The 24,832-nt window shown below is 47.2% G+C and overlaps 1 protein-coding gene across 4 annotated transcripts in view; it reads left to right on the top strand.

Moving 5' to 3' along the window:
• Syne2 (spectrin repeat containing, nuclear envelope 2) overlaps positions 1–24,832 on the top strand; it is a 279,867-nt gene that overhangs the window by 6,298 nt on the left and 248,737 nt on the right. For all 4 annotated transcript variants that reach the window (XM_013521919.1, XM_005399143.2, XM_005399142.2 and 1 more), the window contains exons 2-5: positions 20,573–20,634; positions 21,640–21,735; positions 21,826–21,903; positions 21,992–22,084. In XM_013521919.1, coding sequence (XP_013377373.1) covers positions 20,573–20,634; positions 21,640–21,735; positions 21,826–21,903; positions 21,992–22,084 — 329 coding nt within the window. The remainder of the gene's footprint in view (positions 1–20,572; positions 20,635–21,639; positions 21,736–21,825; positions 21,904–21,991; positions 22,085–24,832) is intronic.

Genomic DNA, 24,832 nt, shown 5'->3' with positions numbered 1-24,832 from the left:
AGAAGGGCGATTCCGTACCCCACAAGACCTATTCCGTACGGCACAAGGCCCATTTCGTATTGCAGAAGGCCCGGATGTTGTTGGATTAGAAGGGCAAGTCTGTGTCGCAGAAGGCCTAGAATGGCGATTCCTATCGCACAAGGCCCATTTCCTATTGCCGAAGGCCCGGATGTTGGTGGATTAGAAGGGCGAGTGTGTAGCGCAGAACTGTCATATAGAACTGTGGGCAGAACTGTGGGTGCCTGGCTTTGTGGAGGTGGAGGCGGGTGAGGTGTGTCTGTGATGTTTGGAACCGCCTGTCTGAGAAAAGCTGGCCCACTGTGAGCGAACGAAACGCTGCGCAGCGCTGGAGAGAGGAATGGGATGAGTTGGGGGTCTCAGTGTGGAATTTTGATCCCTGAAGCAAAATCCCTGGGGGGAAACTTGGATTAAAATGATAAATGAGGAGTAAGAAAAAGACATATCAGCTCATAATAATTTTGCTTCCCTGACCACTTCAGTCTGCTCAGTTATTACAGATAAAAGTGAATCATGGGGCCAGGGATTTAGCTCAGTGGCACAGCTCCTGCCTGGCAAGCTCAAGGTCATGAGTTCGATTCCCGGTACCGGAAAAAAACAAACAAAAAAAAAAACCAAAAAAAGTTAATCATTTCTGGGGATGTTGTGGTTAGTTGGGCGATTGTCACATCTAAAGAAAACAGCGAGGTGGTAGTTCTCACTCGCACCAGTATTGTACTTAACACAAACGGTTCCCGAAAACTCCCGGTAATCACGGGAGCTAATACTGTTTTCTGTTGTGTTTTCTTTGGAGGTTGTTTACCTTGGCATTAGAAAGCTTTCTAATCTTAAAAATATTCTGGTTAAATGAAAAAAATAAGAGCTCTTGAGGTGTTTGCACTGTGCAGTGTTTTTGAGGAAAAATCATTTTTTTCCCTGGGTTGTATGTATAGCTTTGGCTTCTGGGAACTTTGGTTCTGTTTTTTGTCCAGAGTTTGGAGATAAGCTTACATTATTCTGGGTCAGTTACGTTTTGAAAACTAGGGCAAGATAAATCCAGGGTCATTTAGAGTCCTGTTAAAGTGGGTTAACAAAGATCTCATTCATGCCTTATAGAAATAAAAATCCTTTTTCATTAGCTCTAGGGGAGATATAAGATTTTTTTTTTTTAATCTTTTGTGTATGCATAAGTGTTGGGTAGGGAGTGTAATTATTCAGAATTTGAAGTAATGAATTAGAAAAAAAAAAGAAAAATCTCACCTTGAAAATGGGAAGGTAAGAAGCTAATATAGCATACTAATTTATAAATACTTGATGGGTTTAATGTGGTTTAACACTCTGAAATTTGGAGGTCTTTCTAAATGTGGCCCTCTTGTTTTGTTGTGTCTGGAAGGGTTTGATTGCATAGTCGAGGCTGGCCTTGAGTTCCCTTTGTAGCCAAGACTGGGCTTGAACTCACTGTCCTCCTGTGTCAGCTTCCTGAGTGTTGGCATGATAGGCGTGCACCGCTCTGCCTGGCTTTGTCTCTAAAACGCTACTTTCCTCATCTGATTTCAACATTGGCATTTATAGTTTCTCTGAATGACTTTTTCTAAATCATTCAAGTGAGTTTTGGTAAGAATCAATAATATTTGCAGTGTTGTTTTTGATACATTATTGAGAGCCGGTAGTTACTACCACCAGGTGTTTTTAGGGTCATTTAGAAGTGGTAGATAAATAAATATGGGAGCTGCATGTGGGGGTGCTTTCCTGTAATCTCAGCACTCTGGGAGGCTGAGGCAGGAGGATTGAGTGTTGGAGCTCAGCCTGGGGAATTTGGCAATTTAGTAAGAGCCCGTCTCAGATATAAAAAAGGCTGGGGATGTAGCTAGCTCATTTTGAAGGCCCTGGGTTCCATCCCCAGTACCAGAGGGAGAAAAAGGTGATTTACCAGAGGAGATTGTTTTGAAGTTCTTAATGAAGTTCTTGTATGTGTTTGAAGGAGAGACATCAGCTTTGGACGAATAATCTCTCCTGGCCGTCGAGGGCTGCGATCTGTGCTGAGTGAGCACAGGAAGAAGGTGGTAGGAAAACCCACGCTGCTTTGGCCGTGTGTGGCACGGGGCACCCCGCCCTGGGCATCAGTGGCTTTTTCTGCCTTTACTGCACAGTGGGTGGCACCGATGGTGTCACATGACAGGGTGAGGGGCACCGGAGTCAAGTGCAGCACGCAGGCGGCACTTCTCACATTGGAGAGGCGTGGAAGAGCCTTCAGGAACATTGGAATGGTTAGCTTTTTCTGAAGTAGGAGTTTTAATAGCGGGAGCTAATTCTGTACGGTTTTGCTGTCTGCCCCAACCTGCGTGTTTTATTGATAAACTTCCATGGGTTTTGATGTTTCCAAAACAAAATATTCCAAAAGTACGGTACAGGTAAATCCACACTTCCCACTTTATTGTGTACTTATGATTTTTATGGGTACAGGCAAACGATTCCTGGGACCATGCCGTGTGCAGATCAAGCAGTATATCAGGTAAGAAAGTACCGAGTGAACAACTTCGACAAACTGCGTGAGTCTGTGGCGCTTACGTTGAAGTTACGCAAGGGGATGTTATGCAGGAAAACGCAGCACATGGCCAGGCTGAGCAGAAGGTTCAGGCGGTGTCCGTGCTGGTGCCTGGAGACTTCTGTAGTCCAGAGAGCACCTCTCCGCGGAGGGACGCAGAGAGGCCCAACAGGACAGAGAGCTGCCATGCATGCGAGAGCAAGGTAGGGCCCTCCCGTCTGATGCAACAAGTTCAACGCTCGCATGGCTGGACCAGGTGGGCAAGAGGGACCTGAGCTGGCAGCAGAGAGGCAGGCAAGGGGGAGCTGGCTCAGGCCGAGATCGCCAGCTCTAAGGCGAGTGTGTTTGGACACCTTTGGAAGGCTGCCCACCTCCGTCCCCATTCCCGTTCTCTTTCTGTCTTTGGAATTGAACCCAGGGCCTTCACACGGAGCTCTGTCCCTAGCCTTTGTTTAGTTTTCATTCTGAGATGGGATCTTGCTAAATTGCTCACGGTCAGCTCAAACCTAGAATCCTCCTGCCTCAGCCTCCCAGAGTGCTGAGATACCAGGTGTGTGCCACCATACCCAGCTGGGAAGGCTTTCTTTTTATTTTTGTGATGTTTTTTTTTTTTTTTGAGATAAGCTCTCACAGCATTGCTCAGGCAGGCCTTAAACTCCTGGTTTCCAGGACCCTCAGGTCTCAGCCTCCTGAGGAGCGTTACTGTAGGCTGAGGCTGCTCCAGCTGGGAGGCTTTGAGTGGAGGAGAACCCCAGCCCGAGGTCTCGCCAGCTGCTGCCTGGAGTGAGCAGAAAGAAGCAGGAGGGCCAGCTAGCGCGCTTTTATGTTTGCTGGTAGCTCTGGTGAGGGGCTGTGGTAGGTGACACCAGGGTGGGTCGTAGCAGGAGGTTGAAGAATTGTGGGTGTTTGGGACACCTGTGAATTGGGGGCCACGTGAGACGAGTGAAAAGGGGACTCAGGGATAGTTTCTGAAGTTTCGCCTTGAGCAGTTGAGTAGTTGATGTAATTTATTGCGCCGGACAAGATCGTTGTGTTTCGGGGAAGTCAGAAGTTCGCTTTTGTCCTAACAGGTGTGAGGTGCTTATTTGCTCTCCAAAGAAGTCAAGTGTGGGACGTGAGGGTCCAGCGTGAGGGAGAAGCCCGGTGTGGGGCCGGCAGCGTGTGGCCGGGGCACTCACATCTGCAGCCAGGACGCACTGCGTGGGGTCACCTGTGGGGTGTTTAGCCAGAGCAGACTCCCAGGGCCTTTCAGTGTTCCCCGCGGGAAAGGAGGAGCAGGCAGGGGACTTGGCGGAGTAGCCAGGGACGGAGGAGGAGCCAGGTAAGTGCGGGGGTGTGGGCACCCCCAGATGTGCTTTTCAGGAAGGGGGCGGGGCAGCCACGCTGCTGTACAGAGCGACCACCTCTGGAGGACGGCTGTGTCCAGGGCGCTGCGCTCTGCCCAGATCTGGCACCTGGAGGGGGTTGAGAGGACCGGAGCCCAGAAAGTGGAGATGCTGCAGGAGTTACACAATCAGCGCGTGCAAGAAAGTTTGCCACAGAGGGGAAGACAGGGGATCTCAGGCCTATGAAGGGGAATAGGGGATTTCTTAAAATCAGAATCATGGGGGCAGTACTCATTACGGCTTTTCTAAGTATAGGTCAGTGTATCTTCAGAGCCCCATTTGTTTTCTTGTTCATTAAAAACAATGCTTTTTTTCTTCTGACTTGTTTTGCGGTACTGGGGGTTGAACTTGGGAAGTGCTGAACCCTGTGAAATTTTATTTTGAGACAGGGTCTTGCTAAGTCGAACCTGCGCTCCTCCTGCCCCAGCCTCCCCAGTAGCTGGGGTCACCTGCGTGTGCCATCATGCCTGGTGTTGTCAGCACAGGACACCTGTTGTATGTGAGGCTCTGTGCCGAGCACATAGTATAGACATGATGTGTGCTGTTTTTTTTGTTTTTTTTATTTATTTATTTTTTTCTTTTTTTTTTTTTTTTTTGAGGCAGGGTCTCACTATGCAGTTCAGGCTGGCCTTGAGCTCACTTGTAGCCCAGGCTGGCCTTGAACTCGCAATGATCCTCCCGCTTCAGCCTCCCGAATGCTGGGATTACAGGCATGCGCCACCACGCCCAGCGATGTGTGCTGTTCTAACCATAGCTTGGATTACAGGGATTCGCGCAAGCACACAGGCTACTGCAGTATCATGTGAGGGTAAGAGGGCGTGTCCTGGTTCCGTGGAAGTGTGCAGTACGGGTGCCCAACCCAGGCTGGGGAGCCAGGAGGGCTTCCCTGAGGACGTGCTTGCGAAAGGCTGCTGCGGACGCGCAGGAGAGGGTGGGAAGCGAGCCGGGGGCACAGCAGAGTGCAGAAGGGGAGGCTGATCCGGAGGACGTGGGTGTCCTGGGACTGAGGACTGGAGTGGGAGGAGGATGCAGGAAGTGAGAGGAGATGCGGGCTCGAACTGTTCTGAGGTTAGGGAGAAGCGCTTGACTCATGTTGAAGAGAGAATATTCCAGACCGGTCTTCGGAATCCGCCAGGCTCAGGGCAGGCTGCTGTCTATGCTGATGAGTGGAGGCAGAGACAGTTTAAAGTCACGTGGGAGAAAATGGTGTCTCGGCCGGGAGGGGACGGTGGAAGCGCAGAGAAATAGGTACAAAGAGAAGCCTAGGGCATCAGGGAGTGGGGGGTCGATGGGTTGCGGGGAAGTCGGGGAGAGGGAGGTATCAAAGGTGATTCAGGTTCGTTCTGGGTGCAAGAGGGGATGTTGGAATTAATCACTGAAGAAAAGATGCAGGAGAATAACTTTGGTCAGACCGGGATGTGGTCAGAGAAGATGACTCAATTCTGCAAAGGTATTTGTGGAATGACCAAGTGGAGACACCCAGGGGAAAATCAGATAGACGAGGCTCTGGAGAGAGACAGGCCTGGCTGCAGGGAAAGACTGGAATGTATATACTTATATTCTGCCAAAAATGTGTACGCACCTCAGGAAAGGAAGAACTTGTATAAATCCAACTTCAATTCTAAATCTATTGTCACATCACGAGATTCATACAAGTTACCTTGGTGTTTGCAGTGGCAAGAGGTGCTCAGTGTGGGGACCACCGCTTGCAGACGTGTGTTAGAACGGCGAACTGCTGCCTGGGTGACCTTGGTCACGGCATGCTGCACGTGCGTCTTCAGTGTCTGCTCTGAGGGCCGGCCGCGGATGGGTTTTCTGTGACACACGATGTCCTCGGAGAAGCGAGTGGGAGGTAGGGTGGTGAAGGCATCTACTGTACCCAGCTCTTTCAAGAAGTTTGGTTTGAAGAGGAGAGAGAGAGGGTGGCTGCTGGTGTGTTCCCAGGTTTGACGTTTCAGCTGGCTTTGAACTACAATGAAGAGAAGATGGATTTTGAATCAGACACATCTGGATTTGAATTTCCCCAGCAGATGTATATTATAGAAGACACAGTAGACTTTCTTGTGTGTGTTTATTAAAGGAGTGATTCTGGGAATGACAGTGCTTTTCCCCACCTATAAGAGGCCTACTGAATCCCATCATCGACGGGGTTTCGTGAAATGCCTTGCGGAGTTCTTTGAGTTTCCCTTATTCCCGGTGTGCCTCGCTTCCGTGGGCCTTTGAGCCCCTGCAGGTGTGTCTTAGGTACCCATGGGGGGAACAGACGACGTTAGTGGTGTCTCAGGAGTTTCTCATCACATCATTGTTTTTGCCTGGCCCTTCCTGTTCCAACCTGTTGGCTCAAGAATAAGTCACATACGTAAATCAGTCCAAGTCGGCTTAGAAGGAGTGAGGTGTGTGAACCGCGGAGCTGGGACCCAGAAACCTGCCCTAGGAGCCCGCGATCTGCTGGTGTTCCCGAGCGTGAGATGAGAACCGGGGTTTGTAATCGCAGAGCAGCTCTTCGCACAGTCTGTTTTTTTGCTCCGGGGTCAGAGGCGTTGGACTGTGGCCAGGGCATTGGACACCCCGCAGGAGGTGTTCGGGCCCACATGTTTTGATTTTCACAAGGAAAGCTTTCAGTTTTCTGTGGTGGGCAGGAGAGAGTGAGGAGTAACACGTGTGAAGAGAAATGGTCGTTTCCAGGTTTATTTATTTCAGAGGTACTTTTGGAGCAGCTCAGCTGAGTCAGAAGAGGGCAGGAGGAGGAGAAGCCAGCAGCACCCAGGTTCTCACATTTTGTCTGCATGTTGGGCTCATTTGCCTGTGCTAGAAATAACAGGGGTTGCTTACTCAGAGAGCCAGGAGCTGGGTTCCTCCAAGGCCGGAAACAAAGCCTCAGTGTGAAAGTCTCAGGTGTTTACGCAGGGTGCGGCTCGTTCCTGTGGGGACACGCGCTTGCTGGACTCCACACGCCAAGGCCCGGAGTAGCAGTCACTGATTGCATGGCATGAATTTTCCTAATGAACCGAGCACCTGAATCTCTATGTTAACTGGGGGAAAATAACAACAAAGCCCCACCCCTCCTCTCCCAGCTATTTAATCATTCACTCAGCAAATATTTCCTGAATTCATAGAGCACAGAAAGCACGGTGGGAGGGGCTCCTGGCAAAGCAAGAAGCAAAATCAGACACACACAGCCTGTAGCTGTTGCACAGGCAGAGATGAATGACACCACCTCAGATGTTAGCCGGTATTTTAGGGAAGAGCTTTAATAAATATAGTCTGGGGTAAATTCATGGATTGGGGATGTAGCCCCAGTGGAGTTGGAGAAGCATTTGCCTAGCATACATAAGACCCTGGTTTCAGTCTTCACCAAGAAGAAAAAAAAATCATAGTCCCAGCACACAGGAGGCTGAAGCAGGAGGATCGTTTTGAGTTCAAGACCACCCTGGGCTACAAAGTGTGCTCAGGGCCAGCCTGAAACTGCACAGCGAGACCTTGTCTCAAAAAGAGCCCCCCCCCCCCCCCGCAAAAAAAAAATCATAGGCGGGGCATAGTGGTGCATGCCTGTAATCCCAGCACTCAGGAGGCTGAAGCAGGAGGCTCGCTGCCAGTTTGAGGCCATCCTGAGCTACAAAGTGAGTTCAAGGCCACCCTGAACTGCATATCGAGACCCTGTCTCAAAAAGGCAACTAAAAAATCAACTCACCTGTCCAAAGTGTCCAATTAAATAGTTTCTAAGTATATTGTAAGAGATGTGCAACCATTACCTCATTTGATATTTAGATCATTTTCGTCACCTCCTGAAACAAATCGCACCCTCTTTAGCTCTCATCTCACTCCAGTCTTATGCCCCCCCCCAGCTCAGTGACTACTAACCTACTTCCTGTCTGTGTAGATTTCCCTATTCTGGACATTTCGTATACATGGAATCATGACCGGCTTCTTTGTGACCGACTTCTTTCACTTAGCATAATGTTTGCAAGATCCATATTTGTGCCGAATGAGCATAGTATGGCGGATGCCAGGAATTGACAGACATTTGCTGTTAAGGGCGGGATAGTCAGCTTTCTCTGTGCTTTTTGCGTGGTCTCTGCGTGCTGTGTGGTCTCTGTCGTAACTACATGGCTGTGCTCTTGTGTTGTGAAAGCAGCCCCAGGCAACTAGACAAGTGTGCCAGTGTTCCAATAAAACTTTATTTACAAAAGCAGGCAGCAGCTCAGTTTGGCAGTGGGCTATAGTTTACTGACCTCCTATCTAAGTCAGTACTGTATGAGAAGACAAGTGCGGAGCTAGTAAGTGGGGGTCAAACAAAGGTAGTCTGCACTACAGCCGGGGTTTTTAATCTTGTCATTGAGTAAAATTGAGACAGAGTGTTAAATGGGGGAGGGGGGCACATCTAGAAAACAAATAGAAACTTGGGGTGATTTTGGTTTTCCTTTTTTTTTTTTGTGGTACTGGGAATTGAACTCAAGACCTTGTGCTTATCGGGCAGGCACTGTGCTGCTGAGCTATATTCCTGGCGACTTTGGTTTCCTTAAGGCAACCGCTGAAGCCAGGAGGGGTGGTGCATGCCTGTAACCCAAGTACTCTGGGAGGCTGAGGCAGAAGGATTTCAAGTTAGAGTCCAGCCATTCAGTGAGACCCTATCTCTAAACTAAGAAATTAAAAGAAAAAAAAAAAGGCTGGGGATGTAGCTCAGTGAGAAGGGCCTGGGTTCATTATCCACTACTGAGAAAAAAAACCAAACAACCATTGCCCGGAGACCTGAGCATGGCAAGATGTCACCGAGAAGAAGGGACGACAGACGCGGCTTCCACTGGGCTGGCGAGGGCCACCAGTGTGCGCGTGGGGGAGAGGTGCCTCGTGGCGCAGTAAAGGATTTTACTGTTGATTCTGAGAGCAGCACAGCATCATCCGAGAGAGAGAGGGAAGGGGGTCCCACTGTCCTGGCTGAAGTGGAGAACAGGTCGGGAGGGCGCAGGGAAGACAGGCTGCCCTGGAAGGGGTGCGGGCCCGAGCAGGTGCAGGAGCCTGAGGGGAAGGGCGGGGAGAGGCGGGGGAAGGAAGCGGGCACCAGAGCCGGCGGAGGACGCCTGGCAGGATGTGAGCGTGGAGGAGGGGTGGGCGGTGGCCAGTGTGGTGGTGGTGTCCCCCTGGACGTGCTTCGGGAGGCACAGGAGGGAAGGGCTTTCAGTCACAAGATGGCCTCTTGCGGGACGATCTTGTGGGGTCTGCGTGAAGCAGGGGAACTGCAAGTGTGAGAAGCGGGCGCACCCTCTGCTTGCGAGTTCCGTCAGCCAAGAGTTACCCCGACACTGCTCTGGTTCAGGAAGGGAGTGCTCAGCCCCGCGACTAGTTTTCCTTTTTAGTTAATTTGTTTGTTTGCTATTAAAGGTTGCAAGACAACGCGTTGTAAGTTGGTCCCTTCTTCCTTCTCCATTTGTTAGTATTCTCCCTTTTTGTTGTCACAGGCTCCTTCCTGTTTCTCTTTCAGATGCTTCGGGCTTTGCTTGTTTTGGTTGTGCATGCCTGTGAGTGTTTATTCCCTTGGTCTGTTTCTTGCTTTATTTTTCTGCTTGTTGTCATCTCCATGAGGAGCAGTAGAAGAGATGGCCTTAGATTTTTGCTTCCCTTTCTGCTGGATAGCAGCCTGGTTAGGGTTCTGCGGGATGGCTTGGAACACATGGCTAAAAGGCGCTATATGATTTGCCCGAGTGTGATTATCGTCACTAGTTACGGTGACGTCCTCGTGAATGGTGAATTGGCAGGATTGTTTTAGGGAATGACAACTGGGTCTCATTAGTCCATGCCTGTGACATCACAAGAAATATAAATGTGGCCTCTGCCCCTGGTTCTTGGCAGGGAACTCCTAAAACCCTTGTAATTTCCTGAAAGATGGGGATGCTAGGAACAGCTTTTGTTCTAATATTTGGTCTTTAGCTCTAGTTCCTGACACAGAGCTCCCAAAGCCCTTGGAATTTCCCTGATAATAGGAGCATCTTTTTTTTTTTTTTTTATGTATGTATGTCTTTTTGAGACAGGGTCTTTCTATGCAGTTCAGGCTGGCCTTGAGCTCACTTTGTAGCCAAGGCTGGTCTCAAACTCACAAGGATCCTCCTGCCTCAGCCTCCTAAGTGCTGGGATTACAGGCATCATGATTGGGCATTTGGAACTCTTAGACCTTTACTCCCCACCCCTAATCTTCAGTAGAGTGATTAGGAGCTATAGATTAAATTAATCATCAATTATGCGTCTGTGAAGAATCCTTTATAAAAATCCCTAAGTTTTGGAGACCTCCGGGGTTGAATACATTCATACACTGGGAGAGTGGCTGACCCCAGCTTTACTGCCCTTGGGACCCCTCTGGCCTGTGCACCTCTTCACCATCTGTTTTTTATTATATCTTTTACCCCAGTAGACATAAATGTGTACTGGTGTCTTGTGTGCCATCAGAGCAAACTGTTGGACCTAAGGAGGGGGGGGGTCTTAGGAAATCTTGACTTGTACCCAACTCGGACAGACGTGTGGACATCCGAGGGCCCCACTTCTTGTCATTGGCTTTAGAAGGGAGGTGCAGTCTTGCGGGACTGAACCCTTAACCTGTGGACACTGCAGCGACCCCAGGTCATTCCTGCCACGGTTGAGCTGGAGGGTGCCCATCGGAGTTAGAGAATTGCTCATTGTGGGGGGAACCTGATATATTTGGTATCATAAGGGAAATGTAAACTGTAGGACAGAAAAAGTGTGTTTCCTTCAGTAACGCCCTTTTGTCTAAGGTATTTTACTAGTAGAAGAAATTGCCCAAGGGTTGTTAGATTAGAAGACGTTGGCCCAATAAATTATTTTTCTCATGCAATGACAAGTCAGTTTGATCCTAGATCCTTTTAATCTGCAAATTTTTACGGAGCATGACTTTTCTATATGTCACTGTGCTGAAAAAGGGAAGCAAAAATAAAAGGTTCTACTCTGAGGTTCTGAAATTGAGTAGGAGAGAAACCATAGGTCTGAAACACATAGCCACAGTTTATGAGCAGCAAGTGGTGACCCGCATGGACAGAAACACACGGTGAATTTGTGGCCTCTAATTAAAATACAAATAGAATCATACTAAGCACATAGTTTTAGAGCTTGCTCTTTTCCTCTCAGAAATATTCACACCAGCACATTCGTCTTCTTTGTTCTTTTTATTGGCTTATATATATTTGTTTTTCCCTTCTGTATTTATATATTTGGAAAGGTTATGATCTGATCTCCCTTTTGAAAATTTCTTACAGTGTAGCAAATGCCCTTTTACTTTTGTATACCTAAATCTGCTTTTTGAATGACCCATTTAAAAAAGAAGTTGACGAGCGCTTTTCCTTGCAGGGTTCTATGTTGGGAGTGAGGGACCCAGTGACTGACGAAAACAAACCTTATTTAAAAAACCCTTTAGGGTTTTATGCTTTATATGCTTAATCTGAAAGGGTGCCTAGGAACTGTTCATGATATGATTGAGGAAAATAGATGATTATTGGAAGGTTAGGATTAATTTAGACTTTGGTTTTTTTTAAATTTTAGAATATTTTCATACGCTTGATTAGATATACCGGGGGTGGGATCAAAGATGAAATTCATAATGTTTCGAAAAAACTTTCTGGAAAAAAAAAAATCCTGGGAGTAGGGATTTAGCTCAGCAGCGCAGTGCCTGCCTGGCAAGCACAAGGTCGTGAGTTCGATTCCTGGTACTGGGGGAGGGGGGAACAATCAAAAAATCTTTATAGGGCCGGGGATATAGCTCAGCGGCACAAGCGCCTGCCTGGCAAGCGCAAGGTCCTAAGTTCGATCCCCGATACCAAAACAAAACAAAACAAACTTTGTATACTGTAGTGTGATCAAAAATATGGTGAAGACTCCTGCCAAGTGCTGGCCAGCAGACAGGCAAGGATCTTTAATGTGATAAGCCACCCCTCGAACCTTCGCAAGTGTGCCACGAGTTCCAGCTTGTCTGGTGCAGTCAGTGGGTTGTGAGCTCTGGCTGCAAGGAGGTGTGCTTAAAAGTGTGCCGTAATTCGTGGGCGACTAGCAACACATTAATATGAAATTCTGTCAGTTTCATTGGAGTTTGGAGATCGTGCTGCTTCAGAGCCCAGAGTTTTCAGAAACGTCGCCACAGGGGATAACCCTTGGGTATATGGTTGTGATTCTCAGGTCAGAGTCAGAATGCTCCGTGGAAATCACCCAGTGCTCCTCATGTAAAAAAGGGCATCAATCCAGGTGGTAGTGATCGTGGTTTTGACCCTGATGGAACTGTGGGAGCTGAGTTTGTACCCAGGAACACTAAGGGCTTGTTTTTGTTGGCTACTGGGTCCCTCACTCCCAGGGTAGAACCCTGCAAGCAAAGGCACTCGTTAATATTTACTTCATTTTTTAAGTTGGTTATTCAAAAAGCAGAGATTCAGGTATACAAAAGGAAAAAGGCATCTGCTGCGCTCTAAGGACAAAAAGGAGTAAAAAGGCTTATTAGAAGTTTAAGAAATGGCATGCTTAGAAAATGCCTGAGAAACGCAGTTTTATTCCATATCATGACAACGGTCCGTGTCACACATTACTTCTGGTGCAGTGGTTTCTGTCACATGAAAAGATCACCATGTGTTCTCATCACCGTTTTCACTCCATCCGGCATAGTGGGACTTCTGGCTTCAAAGTCAAAACGACCATGCAAAGTAAATGTTTTCAGTAGGTCTAAGGCACTCACGAAAGAAGACTTTCAGAACTCTTCCGTAAAGTAACAGGAATGATGGGATAAATGTTTGAAATGAGGATATTATTATTATTTTTTTTTTTTTTTTTTAGTTTTTCTCCGGTACTGGGAACCGAACTCACGACCTTGCGCTTGCCAGGCAGGTGCTTTGCTGCTGAGCTAAATCCCCAGCCCCTGAGCTAAATCCCCAGCCCCGAAATGAGGATATTATTGGTAATGTGTTTTTTACTTAAATACATTGTAAAAAATACATATTTTTGATCACATTATGTACATAGCCTGAAGGTAATTTTATATAATATTTTTATTTTTGCAGCACTAGGGATTGAACGTACGGCTTTCACACTGAGCTACATCCTCAGCCCCTTTCATTTTTTTATTTTGAGACAGGGTCTTGCTGTGTAGTTCAGGCTAGCTTTGAACTCACACGATAGCCCAAGCTGGCCTCGAATTCGCTTGTGTCTGTCGTCCTGTCTCAGCCTGCTAAGTGCTGGGATTCCAGGTGTGTGCCACCACACCTGGCTTGTCTTCTTTTAATGTGCCCACTGGATGCCCACATGTGCACGGCATCGTGCCACTGGCCGTGGATGCCCAGGGGAGACTGGCCACTGCAGAGAGCATACAGCATGGCAGTGCAGGAAATGGGCGTGCTAGGGATCTGAGTTCAGCTAGAGGAGTAGGATGTGAGTAGAGAACGTGTGGGAAGTGGTGGGTCAGGGTAAAGTAAAGTGGAGCCAAGTTGCCGGTAACCAAGAATGTCAGGCTACGAATCTGTGGTTTACTCAGTAAGGAACTAGAGTGATTTAATGAGTAGAGCAAAAAATCAAAGTAGTGAGTCTGGGGCCGTGACCAGTAAACCTGTTATCAGTAACCTCATGATAGAGAAGAAGGGAATCCGTGGGTAGGGGGAGGTGGCAGAGCTTCCTAGACCCCACGCTATAGAGATTGCTTTCGGAGATGCTGCGTTTCAGCCCAGCATCGCGCATTAAGAGAAGAAGGAAGCTGGTGATCCTTAGCCTTTTGGAACCACTGCTGAACCGTACTAGCAGGCAGGACCCCCGGAGTCCGCCTTTTAGATGAATTTCTATGAAGCTGGACCCGCTGAGTCTTACAAGTCAGGGTAGTTTTATAATGAGCTTTATAATGAACTTAGAATCTATACCCTCAAGTTTAATTCGGTTTGTTTTCAGCTTAGATCCCTTCCAGCTAGGGGTGGCCCTTGTCAGCTCACGAAAGGCGCATTGAATGAGAATAAACCCAGGGATTAAATTTGTTTCAGCAGTGATGATACCTAGACACCATTTTTGCCTAATCTCTTACTGGTCACATTTTCTACATTCTATATAAATTATCATATAAAATAATAACAAATATTAATGTCTTTTATATTTACAATATGTAAATTTTATTTATATTTCTTATTTGCCTCAAAAATCAGTGTAGATTTTTTATTCTGTATTTCTTAGCATATTTACAAAAATTCATCATTGCAGTAAGTCATTCTACTACTTCCTTTGCTTTTCTTTTTCCTCTCCCTGAGATCTGCCGATTAAAAGGCCCTCTTCTCTACGAGCCATTCTAAGAAGAGTTTTATTAAGTTGCTCTAAGCACGCAGCTCTCAATTATGCTTTTCCCAATGGATCAGCCTTCAAAAGAACAAAAGGGTACTTAGCTGAAGGGTGATGGCTGGGCTCTGGTTCTCGATGCAGACGCGTTAGTTCTGCCGTTCAGGGTGGAAGCGGGATGTGTGGCGAGGGGTCAGTGGCGCGGCACGTCTAAAACCATTTCATGGGACACAAAGGCGTTTAATTGCACCAGGACAGCTTGGTTTGCCGTCAAGCAAAGGGTCCTTGTTGCATTTGAAGGGTTCCGCTTTCCAGGAGGAAGAGGGAGGAAAGCCACACAGACTCCTTTCCAAGCTTTCGTCTGTGCGTTGTTCCCTTACTCACGGAGACAGCCTGTGTGGGATTTGTTCCGATTGCTCTTCCTTTTGCTTTTTCCTGTTTTATAGTGGAGTTTAATTAAATGAGGGCAAGGACTTCAGGTTTCCTTTATAAAAGTTGTGTTAAATCCAAGTCAAAGCCCCTGCTGAGATTATTACTCTCAGAGGGGATGAGGTGTGCGCTCACAGCAGTCCACTCGAGCCCTGACTGTGTTCGCAGCTTAGGAAATGTATAGTACCTCGCTTGCTCAGTCCCTTTGTCTGGTAAGCACCACATGGACGTGAAATGCTCCCTCATCTTACTGGGAAGTAATTCAGCGTGTTCAACATGACTGTGATTCCGGATGGACACAGAATGCTGGGTCTCTGCAGATGGATAGTGTACTGTCTGCATCTGGTTTTGTGCTACATCACCTCCCCCAGTTTATTTAATGTTGTACCGCCCTCTTTCTTCCCCTGCGACTTACCTAAACATGCTGAAGACTCTGTCTCCCGACTTGATAATATTCCTGCTTAATTACTTTTTCATGCTTTATCATCTTTTTTTTTGAGACAAAGCTGGCCTCCAGCTCATGGAGATCCTCCTGCTTTAGTCTGCCAAGCACTGGGGGATTACAGGCATGTACCACCACGCTCGCCTTTGCTTTATCATCTTAAGGAAAAGTCTTTCTGGTCTCTTAAGGGTAAAGAAGAGAGTCATTTAAAAAAAAAAATAGCTGTTCATTTCAATTTCAGATTTCTGCATTATTGTTAAGAATTGTTAAGAATGGACAGATTCCTCCCTGATGGATTAAGTATATTATGCGCGTGTAACTTGATTTTGGAATTGTAAAGTTGTCTAGTGTTTTTCTCTGTTGAAAAATGCAATTAGCCTTCACTGCATTTTTTAATGTCAGTACATGTTTAAAATTTATTGCTGTACCATCTGCTGATGCCGGGGGAGGGGAATAATGAAAACATATCTCAAAGACTGCAGGAGATTTATTAACATTTTGGATTATCAGACAAAACTGTGGTTTTTGTAATTTTTTTGCATGTGGAATTAACAAAATAGCATCAGTTCTTAAAGCCTAATGTATCCACTTGGCTTGCTGGAACTCAATTCAGTTTAGCTAACAATTACTGAGAACCCTATAAACTGTAAAGTCACTGGACAATAAGTAACTTAAACGGGTAATGCATACAAAGTAAAAACATTTAAAAAGAAAAAAGTTACGGTGTGGCTTAGCACATCTTTACTCATTCACAGTAATGAGACAATTATTAACACTCTATAATCTGTTTACCTTGCTGATCTTTCTTACTTCTCAACCAGGATGTTTATTGAATTAAAAAAATTTTAAGAATTTTTTTTTCTTTTTTGGTTTTTCTCCGGTACCGGGAACCGAACTCACGACCTTGCACTTGCCAGGCAGGCGCTTTTGCCACTGAGCTAAATCCCCAGCCAAATTTTAAGAATTTAAACCAAATGTCATATCCTGTTCATGTTGTAGGCCAAATACTAGTGTGTAATTTCCACCCACTGTGACTGTTAAATAGGGGTCAGTCCGTGCTACGGGAAGAGTGAAGGAAATACAGTATACTAGAAGGCAGAACAGGTAACTTTAACAGAAAGAAATGGAAGTTTATAGAGGTAAATTTGACATTAGCGTATTAAACAAAATGTGACGGCAATAATGATATCATTCATATTGTTCCAACAAGTATTTCTTTGGGGCCTACCCTGGGCCGGGCTCCTCTGGGCACTGAGAGCCGGCACGGGTGAGACCCCTTTGCTCGTGCGGGACTTTCACCCGCACGGAGCGGGAGCGGGAGATGTTGAGCAATGAACATAATTCTCCATACGTAACTTACGTGGAGTGTAGAAGGAAACAGCAGGACAGAAGAGAGCAGAGCTGGGGAGGCCCCCGTTTTAGATGGGAGGCCCAGAGCGGGCTTTACGGATGAGGAGATGAGGGCAGGATCCTGGGGCAGCCTGTAGTAGGAGCGCTGCTGACAGCTGGTGCAGAGTGGTCTGGGAGATGCAGGAAACGCAGGCCGGGGTGTTGCAGGGATGAGCGCGTGGGAAAGCGCGAGGGCCCGGATGGTGGTGGGCGGGAAAGCGGGGAGCCCCTGCAGGCTGGAGCGGAGGACTTTTCCTGATCCGCACTAACGTTTTAGCAGTGTCCTTCTGCCTGCCGTGGAGAGAATGGGTTTTGGGGTAAGGCTGGGGGGAGGATCTTTTTGGAATGGATCGCAATCACCCGGTGGAGGTGGTGGTGATTGGGTCAGCGATGGTAAAGAGAGAAGTGGCTACATCTTGAGTATATTTTGAAGGAGGACCTGCAAGGATTTGTCAAGGCATTAGCTATAAGTGAGGGAAGGGAGGAGCCCCCTGGTGACGCAGGAGGAAAGCTTCGAGCTGAGTCCTGGAAGCAGGAGGAGAGAGGGACTCGCCATCTTGGCTGCTGCTGCCTGGTCCAGGAAGTGGAAGAGGAAGCATCAGCCACTGGTCTTAGTGAGAGGGGCCCCATGGCCTTGATTCACGGTGACCTGCAGAACAGGGCAGCAGCAGCGAGTGGCCAGAACCCAGCTGATGTAGGATCAGTTGACAGTGAACAAGGAAAGGCCTGGATGGTCAACCTAAATAGAAGCATTTTGCCACGCAGGGGAGCAGACAGATGAAGCACTGGCCGGTGGGGAGCTGGGGACAAGAGAGGTTTCTTTTTGTTTGTATTTATTTATTGAGTTTCGGTGCTGAGGATCAAACCCAGGGCCTCACATTTGCCAGGTAACTGTTATACCATTGAGCTAAATCCCCAGCCCTGGTTTTATTTTGGGATGGGAGAACTGATGGTGTGGATCTGACCTGATGGGAAGGGTCCAAGAGAGGAGGAAAAAGGGGATGGTGGGGGAGGGGAAGGATCAAAACGTCCTAGAGTAGAAGCAGTGGGATTGGATGTAGTGCGTGTGTAGGGGACTGGCTTAGGTCAAGGCTAGTTTATCGGTGCCAGTGGTGGCGAACCTGTGGCATGTGTGCCACAGCGGGCTGTTTGTATCATGGAGAGCTCTAGAGGGTCGCTGTCACTGGTCTGTGCTCTCAGGTTGGAGGCAGAGCACTTTGGTAGGTTGTTGCTGATTGGGCGGGACAAGGGAGTGTACCCCAGGAAACAAGGTCTCAGTTGACAGTAGCGATGGGGAAAGAGGTACTGAGTGAGGAAGGAGGAGAAGCTGTGAAATTGCCATCGGGGGTGGGCGAGTGTGATAGTGTGACTCTCAGTGGCACGGAGGGGGCACTGGGGTTCAGCTGAGACAGGTCACACTTCTGGGCCTTCTGCAGCCTCCTTAGTAGCATGCCTGACGTGCCAAGCAAATACAACAAGGTAACTATGGCCCAGGGGAGTGCGAGTAGTACAGTGATTGATCATGGAATCCAAAGTGGATAAGGATGAAAGGAAGGATGTTGTTGTGGTCAGGGTTTGCAAGGGAAACAATTTAATGCAGGACACATAATTTACAGGGTTATTTTATAGTAGTCACCCAGAGTCAAGTACAAAGGAGTGCAGGAAATCTGTCCACACACTAGACACACAAAGATAAGGGCCTGGATCGCACGACAGTATCGTACACGAGTCCAGCTGAAGACTTGGAGCTCATGACAATGCCCCCCGCGAGTCCAACTGGAGGCCCAGAGCCATGGCAATGTCTCATGCAGGCCTGTTTCATGGATCTGTGCTGGGAAGGCCCAAAGGTCAGTGGTGGAAGCTAGAAAGTCTGTGCCAGCAGGCTGAAGGATCTGTGCCAGCAGGCTGAGGGATCTGGAACCAGGGAGCAACACTCAAAGTAAGGACCAGAGCTCCCCTGAAAGGTACCACAGCCATCCTCAGCAACAACGAAGTCCTCCGATGATGGAAACAGCAGAGTTCATATCAGGAAAGCCAGCATGACAAGCTCTTCCAGGAGACTGAGCAGAGTGCACCTTCTTCCCCTCCAGCGCCAGGAAGTGATGCTCAGAGTGAGGGCCAGAGCTCCCCCAAAGTGAACTGTAGCCATTTTCAGTGACAGGGTCCCAAGCTCCTCCTACGATGAGAACAGCTGCGTTTGTCTCAGGAAAGCCAGTGTGACAAGCTCCTCCAGGAAAACCAACAGCCCCAGGAGGACCAACAGTGCCCGCTTTGTCCTCTCCAGTTCTTTTTACGCAGCTGGCAGCAATCCTCGGGTGGGCCCTCCACATCCAGCAGCGCGATGCTCCAGTTCGGCTGGGTGTTAGCAGTTGACCGCCAGTTGCCGTTCTACCGCAGAGATCAACCTGGCAGAGCCAGCGGCTTGGAATTGGCTGTGGGCTCAAAGGGGTGTTGGGGTTGGGGTGCCAGATGGCGTGAACTGAGAGACGGTGATGTTCCCAGAGGGATGCGTCAGGTCGAGACTGCAGGGGGATTGTGATCGCTGCTGTGTGTCTGTGACAGTCAGTGAGGGCGAGGAAGGAATTCACGAAGCCAAGAGGCCGGGAAGTTGGAACATGTATTGGTATCGGCACCAGAATTAAGAATTGGACAGGAGCTGGATGTGAGAGTGCGAGGCTGGAAGAGCTAAAAGAGAAGGGAGAAGGGAAGGGAGGTGGCGGGAGAGGACAGGACTGTGACGGTGGGGGTGGTCTGCGGGCAGGGGATTCAAAGCTGGGATTCCAGGAACAGGAGCGTGGCGGAGTAGGAAGGTGGTGGCCAGGTGTGAGGGACCTGGGGGGGGGGCAGGGCTGTCGTCAGTGACAGTAAGGCGCTGCGGGAGTTCAGTGATGACAGCCAGATCTATGGGGCGCCCTGAGGAGCCGGGGCCCCAGGCAGGGTGTTGGCCTGAAGGGCATGGCTGGTGACACACCACCGACTGCGTCATCAGAGGAAGACTTCAGGCGTGCAGGAGCGCAGGCGGGGGGAAAATGTGGGGAAGTGCAGACTGCTGGGGACCAGGAAGGAGGGTGCAGGAGGGGCCTGAGGGTGTGGGTGTGTGTGTTTGCACTTGCACGCTGATGCGTGTGTCTGCGTGTGTGACTGACCTCAGCAGGGTGAGAGAGCAGCGTCAGTGACGCATGGTGAGCTCGCAGCCCATGGTGTGCGACGAGGCCGTGAGCCATGGGCCGGGGGGAGCATGTGTCCGGCCTCACACTCACCTGGTCCGTCAGGGTGGGGAGCTCGCTGCTGTGTCTGGGCTCGGCCTTGTCCTCAGAGTTGAGGGTGTCTGCCGAGCTGGGGGCACAGGAAGTCAGCCCAGGCCTGGCGGGAGGGGAGGGGAAGGGTAGATGTGAGTGTCTTGTGCCCGAGTCCTGCCTGGTTAATAGCGCGCCTACACGCTCACCAGGTGCCAGCCTGCAGGCCGCGCCCTCGAGTGAGACAGTCTCTGCTTCCCTCTGCCGTATTAGCCGAAGATGCTGCTCGCAGTCACACAGCGGCTCAGGCACACACACAGAACTTGAACCCGGGTCTCTGACTCATTGCAGCTTGCACAGTTGACCCAGTGGCAGTGCATTTTGAACGGTAAATGTGAGGGCTGGGCTGCGGTAACTCAGTGAGCCTCGTAACATCTTGAGATGTTCGGGGCTATCTTTATTACGCAGCTTGGCCGGGACTGCAGGTCCTTTTGGGTTAGGGCTCTCCTGCCTCGGCACAGTACCTCAAGGCCGTGTGTGACTTAATCCCTTTGTTAGTGAAATGTATTTAAGACCATTGTCTCTTAGTAGCTAACTTGAGGCCTTAAAAAAAGACGCCTCATGTCATCACATTATTTCCAGAACACTGTGACTGACTCTTCACATGATGGCTCACCCTGCTCCCTTTCTGCTCACCCCAAACCCATGTGTGAATTTCTAACAGGCACAAACACCTGGAATTTAGTCTGAGACCTAGAAACTCTGTGAGTTTGTGATAGGTACCCAGGACCACAGCCTTTCGAAGTTGTGATATCCTCAAAAGTTTTCTCATTGTCAACTGTTGTGTTTTCTTTGGTAGCTGAGCAGGAAGACACGCAGAAGAAAACCTTCACATGCTGGATAAATTCACAGTTGGCCAAGGTGAGGAAAAAAAGGAGCAAATTATGCCATTAGGAGGGTATTCGTTATTCTCCCTGCGCCTGGGTTTGGGCCCCAAGCAAGCCACTCTGAAATGGAATTGACGGGCTGTGGAAGGCTGCGGGACGTCTTTCCCTACGAGCCTGCGGAAAGCCACTTTGATCTTAGTGTTTCTGCTCTTTCCTAACACACAGAGGGTACTGTTTGTATCGAAAGATACGGGACAGCACGGTAAAGATATTTGAAGCTGTAATAGTCTTGCATCAAATGAAAGAATAATTGAGCTGTCTGTAGTGGTGGTTAAGGTTAGACACTACGCTGAGCCTGATGATTCTGAGTACTTCAGCGCTTACGAGGGGCTTCAGTGTCTTTACAACATCCCTGTGAGGGAGGAGGTGATATTCCTGCCTCAAGGTCACGGAAGTGAAGGCACGGAGAAGTTGTGTGACTGGCCTGTGGTCACACCGCTTCTAAGTGCTGATGTTGGGGTGCAGACCCAGGCACTGGGGACCAGCAGCCTTGATGGTCATCACCGCGCTATCCTGGCCCTGTGTGTGGGCCCTCAGGTAGCCTAGGTGCGCGGCGACTGGCTCTTCACATGACGGCTCACCCTGCTCCCTTTCTGCTCACCCCAACCCCGTGCGTGAGTTTCTGATGGGCAAATACAAGGCAGGTTACTCCAGACATGTACCCTACTTTCCAAGTGGTCACTGTTGGGTAATTCTGAACGTCTAATGTCTCTTTACAGAGGGAGGGTTTAAGCTCTCAGTGAACGCTCTATGCAGGGTGTTATGGTCCTGGGAATTTCCCATGAGGTGAACTAAGTTCACTACTGTTCTTCTAATGGTTTGATATGGAGCTTTGCATGCTCTGTAGCGTTCTATTAATTAAAAAAAATTCACTGCTGACTCTTAGATTTTTAAAAAACACCATGCACGCTTATGAAATTCTTAAAGGTACTGCATTTTGGGGCCCAACTTTGATTATTTTTCTTGTGACTTTTTGCAGCACACCCCTCCCTCAGTCATATCAGACTTATTCACAGACATTAGAAAGGGCCACGTCCTCCTCGACCTGTTAGAAGTACTCTCAGGACAGCAGTTGGTAAGATTTGAAAATGACAGCAAGAAACTCTGTTGATTTAAAAAAAATTCTTTCATATTTCTGAGTAATATATTTGCTTGAATTTCGTAGCCTCGAGATAAAGGATCTAATACATTCCAGTGTAGAATCAATATAGAACATGCCCTGACATTCCTCAAAAATCGATCGGTGAGTATAAATTTCACCCAGAAATTTGTAGGCATGATGAATGCTATGGAATGTTTTCTCTTTTTGACCTGCATTTCTTCATTTCCAGATCAAGCTAATAAATATTCATGTTACTGATATTGTAGAAGGAAACCGATCCATTATTCTTGGCCTGATTTGGACCATTATACTGCACTTTCATGTAAGTCATCTGATGATATGAAAAGTACTTCTATTCCAGTTCTCACAGAATGGAATAAGTGTAGTGCAAAAAATGTGACTTGAAGCTAGATTCATTCAGGAGCATCTCCAATAATAAGAGCATGCTACAAATGTTGACCAGGTAGAAAATACATAGCAGACCTTGTCCATTTTTCTTGTTGTTTTTCAATTAGAAATTGAATGCCCAGTTATCACAGTGTCCTGAAGGATCCCTGTCAGCGTCAGTCTGAACAAACCTGGCCTGGAATGTTTGCTTTTTATTGTTGTTTGCTGTGGCAGAGGAAAAAGAAGGAAGCCGCTGGGGTAGAAGCTTGAGCTCTAACACTCTAAGCTTTGTAAAATCCCCCTGCTTTTGAAGGCCTCCATCCAATGGGACTCTGAGTAATCTTTCAACATCAAGTTTTGTCTCAAGACTGACTCATAGATTTATTTCATCCCAGAGATTTCTGAGCCCTTAGCACATTCTTCGTATTGTGCCAGGGCACATAAGATACAGTGACAGTGTGGCCCTGGCTTTATGAAATTGGGACTGATAAAAATACTTGCTTTGAGGCCTAGGATTCTGACTTAGGGCAGATTTTTCTATACTACCTAAAAAATGGCATTTTCTGTATATCCATTAATTACTTTTAAAATAACTTTTAAAGTTACATAGGGAAACAAATGCTTATTTTAGAAAAACTAGAATATAGCATAACTAATTGATACAAAATTCTTTTTTTTTTTTTTCCTGTATTGGGAATCGAACTCATGACCTTGCGCTTGCCAGGCAGGCGCTGTGCCGCTGAGCTAAATCCCCAGCCCCAGTTTATACAAAATTTAAAACATGTAAATCTAGACTATGTATTATTTCTACATACATGCGTTTGTAGTTACAGCACACTAATATGCATAAGGGGAATGAAACTAAATTTGGACTTGTGGGTTTTCCTCTGGGAAAGGAGGGAAGTGGAATTAGAGAAATGACCAAATACGGTAAAATATTAAAATTTGATAATTCATGGGCATCTATTATTTTTTCCCCATACGTTTCTGGGTCTCTTGAATACAATTAAATATTTCAATACAGATAATAAAAGATAAAAATCATTCACAGCCCACCACTCACAGATAACTACTGCAAACTTCATGATATGTACAGCAGGAATTAATACACATAGTCTCATATGTACCTTGGTCATCTATGTCCATGGGTCCCACATCAGTGTATTCAACTGAGGATTGAAAATATTTGGAAGAGGTTAATGTTTGTACCCGTTGTGTACAGGTGGATTCAATCTAGAGTTTTACTACAGCATGACGCCCCCACCCGTCTCCCTCTCTTCATTTTGGCCGCCAAGGATTGAACCCAGGGCTTTGTCCATGCCACGCAAGTGCTCTACCACTGAGCTACACCCCTGGGGCATTCTGCACTGATGGGAATTTTCTAAAACAGCACTGTGCAAAATCATAGGCACTATTCACTGTGACTTTTGAACACTTGAAATGTGGCTAGTATTGATAGAGAAACTGAATATTTAATTCAATTTAATTTAAATCCCACTTTTGACTAATGGCTATCATATTGTACATCATAGTTCTTTTTTGTGTGTGTGTTTTTGAGATAGGGTCTCACTATGCAGTTCAGGCTGGCCTTGAGCTCACTTTGTAGCCCAGGTGGCCTCACATTCACAATGATCCTCCTGCCTCATCCTCCTGAGTGCTGGGATTACAGGTGTGTACCACCATGCCCAGTGCTTATACATCATAGTTCTCAAGCTTAATTGTTTCACAGTTTACATTTAGACATATAGTATTTCAAGAATATATTGATTTTTTTAATTACAGTATCTTGAGGCATTCAAACATTTATTTTTTTTCCATATGGCTATCCAGTTGATTAAACACTGTTTATTGAAAAAATCATTTTCCTACTGTACTGTAGTAGCTTCATAAATCAAGTAGCCGTGTGTGTGGCTCCATTTTCAGATTGCCCTTTCTGTTCCATTGTTTATCTTTATGCCTACACTGTACATATTAACCTCTATCACTGTGTAGGAAGTTTTGATAGCTAATAATACAGTTTATCTAATTTATTCTTCAGGATTATCTTGGCTGTTCTTTGCTCTTGGAATTTCTATCCAAATTTGGTAAATAGTTCATCAGTTTCCACATGCATCTCTCTCTTTCTCTCTCTCACACACACACATTTTGCTGGAATTTTGATTAGGATTGCATTGAATGTGTGGGATATTTTGGGAAAAAATTGCCATCTTTACCATGTTGCATCTTCTAATTTACCAACATAATATTTCAGTTGTTTATCTGTCAAAATATTTTCTAATTTTCATTATGAGTTCTCATTTGATCTAGAAGTGATATAAAAATCTATTGCTTCGTTTCCAAATATTTGGAGATTGTGTATTTTATGTCTTTATCATAACTAGAACTTCAGTATGGTCAGAGAACATCACCTGTATGGTTTCAGTTCTTCAAGATTGCCAAGGCTTGCTTTGTGGCTCAGCTTGGTCAATTTCAGTATTTTTTTGATGGGGAGTTGAGGATTGATCTTAGGGAAGCTGTACAGCTGAGCTGCATACCTGCTCATTAATCACTTAATTTGTGGTCCTGAGGATTGAACCCAGGGCTTTCACACTGGCTTTTATCTGTAGCCCTTTTCTCATTTTTAAATTGGAAACAGGGTCTTGCTAAGTTGGCCAGACTGTGCTCAAACTTGCAATCATCCTGC

Source organism: Chinchilla lanigera, unplaced genomic scaffold (genome assembly GCF_000276665.1).
Source record: "Chinchilla lanigera isolate Chin_1 unplaced genomic scaffold, ChiLan1.0 scaffold00065, whole genome shotgun sequence".
In the NCBI taxonomy this organism is placed as follows: domain Eukaryota; kingdom Metazoa; phylum Chordata; class Mammalia; order Rodentia; family Chinchillidae; genus Chinchilla; species Chinchilla lanigera.
This window is presented reverse-complemented; position numbering and strand designations above follow the sequence as displayed.